This window comes from Oryzias melastigma, linkage group LG10, assembly GCF_002922805.2.
Source record: "Oryzias melastigma strain HK-1 linkage group LG10, ASM292280v2, whole genome shotgun sequence".
NCBI classification, from domain to species: Eukaryota; Metazoa; Chordata; class Actinopteri; order Beloniformes; family Adrianichthyidae; genus Oryzias; species Oryzias melastigma.
The window spans coordinates 11099027-11106777 of NC_050521.1; the positions used below are offsets into that span (position 1 = coordinate 11099027).

The 7751-nt window shown below is 39.4% G+C and overlaps 3 protein-coding genes across 4 annotated transcripts in view; 2 read left to right on the plus strand and 1 right to left on the minus strand.

Moving 5' to 3' along the window:
• The window catches only part of fibpa (fibroblast growth factor (acidic) intracellular binding protein a), a 6204-nt gene extending 3283 nt beyond the window's left edge, over nucleotides 1-2921 (minus strand). The window contains exons 1-4 of the mRNA XM_024283171.2: nucleotides 2538-2921; nucleotides 2353-2437; nucleotides 330-528; nucleotides 71-197 (exon numbers count right to left, since the gene is read on the minus strand). Coding sequence (XP_024138939.1) covers nucleotides 71-197; nucleotides 330-528; nucleotides 2353-2437 — 411 coding nt within the window. The 5' untranslated portion in view covers nucleotides 2538-2921. The remainder of the gene's footprint in view (nucleotides 1-70; nucleotides 198-329; nucleotides 529-2352; nucleotides 2438-2537) is intronic.
• A 2855-nt stretch (nucleotides 2922-5776) lies between these two features.
• The window catches only part of yif1a (Yip1 interacting factor homolog A (S. cerevisiae)), a 15172-nt gene continuing 13197 nt past the window's right edge, over nucleotides 5777-7751 (plus strand). For both annotated transcript variants that reach the window (XM_024283169.2, XM_024283167.2), the window contains exon 1: nucleotides 5777-5893. The gene's annotated coding sequence lies outside the window, so the exon portion shown is untranslated. The remainder of the gene's footprint in view (nucleotides 5894-7751) is intronic.
• The window catches only part of ccdc85b (coiled-coil domain containing 85B), a gene marked incomplete in the record, with an annotated part of 2281 nt that continues 419 nt past the window's right edge, over nucleotides 5890-7751 (plus strand). Inside the window, 1 exon segment of the mRNA XM_024283170.1 lies at nucleotides 5890-7751. Within this exon segment, the coding sequence (XP_024138938.1) occupies nucleotides 6496-7098 (603 nt within the window).

Genomic DNA, 7751 nt, shown 5'->3' on the forward strand with positions numbered 1-7751 from the left:
ATTTTAACCTGCATAGACTGTGAACGAATCACAAGGAAAAACCATAGGCACATGTGACATCATTTCCTACCTGTCTCCTGCAGCTTTTCAGCATCACGCCTGTCTTGGCACTGATGTCATCCAAATCTTTCTTGGTTCCTTTGGAGAGTTTCTTTCCCAGAACCTCGCGCACAAATCCATCGTCAAAGGCATAGTATCTAAACGCAGAAGCACAGGGACACTCTTCTAAAAGTTCCATTCAACGTGTCTTTTAAACATCTGTTGAGTGATTCTACGTAGAAAACAAAAGCTATAGTGAGAAGCATTAAGAACTAAACCCGAGTCATGACCTCTCTATTAGTGTGGCTTGTCGGTGAGGCGGGATCTGGAACAGGAGCTGATTGGCTAGTTTGGTTGGACTGTGCAGCAGACGCTCGCACATCTGGAAAGTCCGGTACTGGTCCATGGTGTCGCTCTGCACGACATCTGCGTTTGCCTCAAACTCATCCAGGGCTCCCCCATCCATACGAACCTTCACTGCGTCGTTCACTGGTGGACAAATCAGTTTTATTTATAGCCGTTCAACAGACACAGACATGAATGAAAAGCAAATAGAAATCCCATTTTAACAAAGATTATCTCTGCGTGTCAACTACTTAGCAGCATCGATCTACTGTGTGAAGAAAAGAATAACAAAAGTATTTTATTTCTGCTTTCCTCCAAACCCTATTGAGATGAAAAAAGTGTGAACAGATTTCTTCTTTCTCCAAATCAATGTAGTGATAAAAAGTTTGTAAACACTGCACAGTCTTCTGAACATCTCGGTCATGTAGTTACGCTGCAAATATTTCACTCAAAGGCTTATTTAGGCTAAAATATGATAAATCTGAGCAAACATATTTAGAGAGCAGAGAAAAGGACAGGAAAGAAATCAGTCCGATAAATTAGAAAAGAGGTGTGTTTGTCACCAACCTTCCATGAAGGTTATGCGATCGTTCCCCCGTTTATTTATCTGTTTGCTTATTTTTAATCTTGTCAGCCAGATTGCTCAAAAGATTATGAACAGACTTGCATGAACGTTTTGCCAGACGTGGCACAGGGCCCAACTTAAAAGTGATTAACTTCTCATGCACACCAAAATTCACATTTGTTTTTCAGAGCCCTGGGAAAAAGTGTTTTTAATTGTTCTATTCAATTTTCATCTCAAATAGATATGGAATAAAATAAATATGTAATAAAAAATATATATAAGTGACTAATCTGAAAGACTGAGAATAAAAGTGAGTTTACAGCAATTTTTTTGTATTATTTTCTTTTATTAAAAAAAATAAACAAAGACACATGTTGCATGATCTCAATGGTAGTCTGACCTACTCTGTTCAGATATCGTAACTCATCTGTGATCAAATTAAATACAGATTTCTCTTATTTCTGCAGAATCTTCTCTTTTCATAATCCAGTTAATCTTTAATTATTTAACCCACAAAAGCCATTTTTTAACATACTTCCACAAAATACATCAAAATACTTTTTCCAAATTGAATAAATTCTCCAGAAGTTAGCCAGTATTTTCTTTATTGAATTTATACTCATTTTGATATTTCTTTTCTAGTTAACCAAGTCTTTGTCTCTGTATTCTTTTATTTTACATAATCATCTCTGCAAAATATAATGAATAGAGATAGATTTTAATATTTGTTAAAATTATTAATGTAATAATTGATTTGCACAAGTTAACTAACCCACTTAGAGAAAAAAAATCTTCTTATTTAAGACTTTAACTTAAATTAAAGTACTTTTAAATGTATATAAGCACACAAAAGCTAAAGCCATAGTAATGGAGCATATATATATATATATATATATATATATATATTTACGATTAAGAAATCTTATTTGTCCAAGACGCAATGCTGATGTCTTTGAATCCATTCATTTGATTTGTTTTATAGCAATTTCTTGAATTTTCTTTATGCAACAAAACTACTTTTCTGTGGGCTATTAAATGTGATTTAAAATACTATTATCACGTAAAGCTCCACTTTAACTTTTTTTTTTTAATTTGCATAATCAAATCCCCCCAAAAAAACATTTAGGAGGGGAAATTACTATTGATGATAAAACATTAACTATGTTGTTGAATATAAAGCTAAACTTGATTAAATCTCTTCAGTTGTGATAACTATGGTGCTAACATGTAACTGTCCAGCAGTCTTCTGATATGTCAACAGTGATCATCTTCTCAGAGCAGAGACTGAAAACATGCACTGTGTTGTGCAGCTGTCAGAGACGTGTCTGCACCAGGTGAGACAGGAAGTCACGTGGATGGATGACAGTGGCCAGAAGATCCAGTGGAAGATGTTACTCTCCTACCTGTGTATCCATCCAACCAGAGCTGGTAAACTTCCTCGCTCATGATGATGGTGTTCCCTACAAACACATCCAGCTCTACAGCCATCTGCGAGGGTCGAACAAATAAGAACCTGACGTTAAGTAGAGTTCAGGTCACGCTATAGTGAATAATCAGAAATTGGCGCAGACGTGCACCAAAATACTACCTTGATTCGGACGTTAAATGAACTGATTTTATGCGGTAATCTTGAATGTATAGTTTAATTAAAAGTGAATCTTCGGTTTCTGTTAGCTGGGTTTAAGTGGAGTCTCCATCGCGTCCTCGATACTTAGCTTTAGCTTCGGTCCTAGCTAAGTCGCAAAGTTAGCATCCGTTCGTGTGCAGAGAAAAAAACTACCAGTGACGAAACTATAAAATATGACTCAATTCAAACAAAAAATAATACTAATAAAGCATTCAAAAAAGCTGCGTAGACTTAAACAGTCGCTTATAGTACGTACTTCTCTAATAAAACGGTACTCGCTCTGTGTTTGGGCTTTACAGTGTCAACACACTAGCAAGAGCTTCCGGTTACGTGACGTCACTGGAAATCCTAGCCAATTGCATTAAAGGGGGTTGAAAAAAAATAATGAAAATGAGGAGAAAACATGAAGAGGATGGTGGTCTCAAGTGTGATTGTGTGTGACAAAATAATGTTTGCAAGCGGTCAAGACGATTCGGAAGCCTTTTGAGAGAAGCGACGCTATTGGGTTAGAGACAAGAGGCAGGGATGAAGATGTTGAGGGATAAAATGAAACAGCTCATTGAGATCTGAATTAAACATGGAATTCTTTGCAAACAAAAAAATCTACAGTTTCACTCTAACAATTTCAAAGTTTAGATTATATGACAAATGCTTTGAAAATAAATGATGATTTTGCTTAAAATATGTGCAGATGTTCTAGGATTAAGTTTTGTTTGTTTTAGTTTGTTTGCTAGGTAACTTGATACAATCTTTTAGTTTACCTATACAATCTCTTTCTTTTCTTTTTAGAGAAATACAATGAACCCATTTTATGCTATTTTGCTGCTACAGTGAAAAAAAGCACATCTAAAACTCTTCTTTGCAGTGGTTAGAAAACAGAAGAAATGTGTGATGAATGAAGCACTGGTTGTCTTTAGCATGGGGACAACATGCAAACTCTACATAGAAAAGACTCAGCTGGGATTTGAACCAACGCCTTCTTGCTGTGAGAAGCTAGCCACTACACCAGTATGCTGCCCAGTACAATACAATTCATTCTTTTATTTTTTTTTAATCAATGAGATTACTTAAATAACCTAACAGCTTCAATAAACTCTGCTAATTTGTTATGAATTTAACACAAAAATCAAATGACAATGAATATTCAAGACTGTTTGCAGCAGAGCATTTGACAGCAACCACTCTTTTTCCAGCTGACCTTTGTCCTTGCTTTAATTAATTCATTACAACCCTCACAACATCAAAAACAGGCATATTTGCTTGCAGCAAGTCCACAATCTATGCTTTGCTTTGCTGCTTGCTTGGACACAATCTGCTCTCTTTTCCTCTGGCGATTAATCCAAATAAATCCCTGTAAATCCCTCTCCTCACCCTCCCTTTCTGTGTTTCCGCGTATGTCCTTTAAAATCGCAACATGGGGAGAAAAAAAAAGAGCCAGTCATTGTGTCTTTTTTCTCAGATCTCTTGCAGCACATCAGCACTCTCATTTCTGACCTCACATGACACCCTGAGTCCATGCACAGATTCCCAGTTGCAGGGTTAACACCCAGCATTGTTATGGCCTCAGTGAAACAATGGAGGTGGGACGGAGGGCGGAAGGATGTGGCCGAATGCCTCAGCATAAACCCGTGAAAAAAAAAGTCTGTCGTCACATAATGTTCTTTGGAAAGTGACTTTCAATGTCTCATAATTATTTTACTCTGTTCTTAATGGCTGTTAAAACCTCAAAAACATACTATCATACAAAAGATTCTAATAAACTGTGTGTACCGAATCAATCAGTCCTTCATTGTTTGTTTCCTTTCAACAATGCTTCTGTAAGTCTGGTTTTATGGGACAAAATGTGTGTGTATGTGGGGGGGGGTGGGGTGGGGGGGTATTTCATAGGCAGAGTGATATTTTTTTTGTTAAATAATATTGTGTTCACTTTTGTCCACGCAAGCTTTGTAACATATCAACTATAAAATATATTAAAAAGTCCACAAATATTTTAGATTTTCACAATTTACCACATGTCAAATTGATATATATAATACAAGTTACAACTTCCTGCAATTCTTTTCAAAATAAACTTTCCCCTACAATTCTATGACTGTGAGACTGTCTCGCTTGTCCCAGTTCTTATTGCACATGTGTGCATTCTAATGTGTAAATGCACACAAGCTGCAAAATGTAAAGATGCATGTTATTTTGAGTTAAACATGTTTCAACAAAAAACTTTTGAAGTGAGGAAAATGTGAAAAACAAGAAAAGTTAACTCATTGGGTACATCTCTGCTCTCAAAAAGTTGCTTTAAATGCATGCAAAACAAATGAAGGCCTGCCACCATGTTTTTGTGAAGAGCACTCTTGAGTCTTAACATTGTTGCCAATTCAGCTTCTTAGGGCTTGTGAAAAGTGACCAAAATATTCAAACTATGTATGATTTATGAATGCAACATTTCATACTGAGAAGCCTTTGCTGAAATCTATTTATAATGTATGGTTAGTCTGAGTTTTTAAATCACTTAAAAAAATTATATTGTCCTCTCCAAATTCATATTTCTTCCACAATAATCAAGTGCAAATTAAATATGTGTAGAAACAAACAAGTAAACAAGAACTAATGAGAAATCATTCACATTTTATCTTCATAAAGTTCAGTCCACTGTTGTTGTTTTTCACATTAAAATTCTACAAACATAACTTTATTAGAATATTATATGATCACATGTATTCATTCCGTGTTTTCACAGATTGGATAACTTGATCATTTTTTGCTGCCATCCCCACTGTGATGGTATTTGGTCGTTTTTACATTCTAGTGAAATAAACCTACCATGTCTCAATCTAAAAAGTCTTTTCCAGTATCGATTATAACCGATTTATTTCATTTTGAAAGAATTTTATAGGTTGATTCGATTAACAACTTGTCTCAGACAGATTGATTGAATTGTATTGTATGAAATTCATTTCATATCATTTCTTTATTCATTTCTAGAGCACATTTTACCACTATCCTAGGAGGCCCAAAGCGCTGTACACAAGGTCAAAAAATAAACAATGCAATGACGAAACATAAAAAGGATGGAAAAACACTTAAACAAGAACTAAATATAATAAATCAGTTAAGTTGGGGTGTCAATTAACTCATCACCTGCATCTGAAGGCGCTTTGTGTGGTGCTTTTATTTTGAAGGGCTGCAGGAGCCTGTTCCAGTGCAGCTGCACGTTGAACGACGCGCAGCTCGGCAGAGTGGTGGAAGTGGTGGAGGCGGACATTGTTGTGGTTAACAGTTCAGCTCTGGAGGATGAGAGGATGCAGTGCGTTTGATAACAGGTGAGAGTGGACTGTGATTTATCCCGTTACACAACGACGTGGCGAGGCTCAGGGCGAGCGCGCGGCTGCGGCCAGAGCCTTTCGACACCCGCACATCCGAGTTCATTCAGCCGAGGCGGAGCGAGCACCGCTCAATGTGGCGGTGCGAGCACCGTGAAAAAGCGCTACATCTGCAGGGCGGGCTGGAATAAGCCCCTGTGGATCGACCGCGCCTTTTGTTTTCTTTTTCTTCATTTTTTGGTCCAGAAAGGCTGATTTTGACGCTCGGAGCTGAAAGGAGAGGAGGACAAACAAGAGGTGCCGCGCGCTCGAGGCCCGAGAAGGGGGCCCGCTGTGCAGCGTCTGACAGATTCACATTAATGGGAGCTTGCGGTGCATCTCCATCCACGACCTCATTAAAGCATTGTGCTCCGTGGGCGGATTTGAAGTAGGACAGGAGTCACGGAGCTTGGAATGAAAAGATCCCATCATTTTATGAAACATCCAGTGATCAAGTCACATCTGGAAAACGGTGAGGTGAAGATGAGGATGTGGTAGCTCTGGCATTAAATCCAGCTGTAATTCAACCTCAGGTACCCACTGACTGGACTTTCACCTTTAAAATGGGCAGTGACGGTGAGATAATCAACAGAGAACTGTCCAAGATGTCAGACGATGATTTACTGGCCTGCTCCAAGGAGGAGCTGGTGAGCCGGCTTCGGAAAGAGGAATCGGAGAAGATATCAGCTCTGATCCAACGCGGCCGGTTGATCAAAGAAGTCAACAAACAGCTGCAGGGACACCTTCTGGAAATCAGGGAACTGAAAGTCATCAACCAGCGACTGCAGGAGGAGAACGTGGAACTGCGGGACCTGTGCTGCTTCCTGGATGATGACCGGCTGAAAGTGAAAAAGCTGGCCAGGGAATGGCAGCTGTTTGGGCATCACGCAGCCAAAGTGATGCGGGAAGACCTGGGTGGGTACTTAAAAAAGCTTGCCGACCTGGAGCGAATGCAGGACGGACTGGTGAAGGAGAATCTGGACCTGAAGGAGCTGTGCCTGGTGCTGGAGGAGGAGTGTGTGAGCAGGAGCGACTCCAGTCCCGGAGGGTCGACGGAGCTCAACCTGCCCTGCATGGTCGCCCGGGACCTGGGAGACGGGAGCTCCAGCACCGGCAGCGTGGGAAGTCCGGACCAACTTCACCTGGTGTGCTCACCTGACGACTGATGGCAGCTTTACGTCAGCAATCAGGGCTTCTCCTCCTCCGGGAGGAGGCTGTGAAACAAAGTTAGGGCTGCCTGAATGCTGCAAAGATTTTTGGGGTTTTGATGATACACTTCAGGACTTTACAAAGACATTACATCTCCCACATAGGATGTCTTCATTTTACAGTATTTTTAACAATTCTTGTGGGATTTTTCCTTTTTCAGTCATCTATTGTAAAAGAAAAAAAGAAAGGAAAAAATGGGACCAAAAAGTAGGTCACATGTGTAAATTTATCTCAAGCACTGGACTAGCCTACACTGGTATAAAAGCCTTTTTTTCTATTCCACTGGACAGCACAATCTCAGATCTCCAAATCGCAGATCTCAAGATTTGTTTGAGTCCAGTTTTGAGCCATATTAAGTCCACAAAAACCCAATAGCAGTTACATAGACACATTGTGAGGAAAATAAATCAAATTTGATATGAAGTTTTCTAGAAACAAACCCACTTGTTTAATGAACCGCTCTGTTCCTCAGGACAGGATATGAGTGCCATACGATGACTGTACTGTTCAGGCGGTTCGTGATGACCCATCAGGGGTCACGGTTGGGTGGGGCTGCTGTGCAGGGTCTAGTAAATGTGCTGGAGCCCGAGCAGTCCACAAAGGTTTCAGA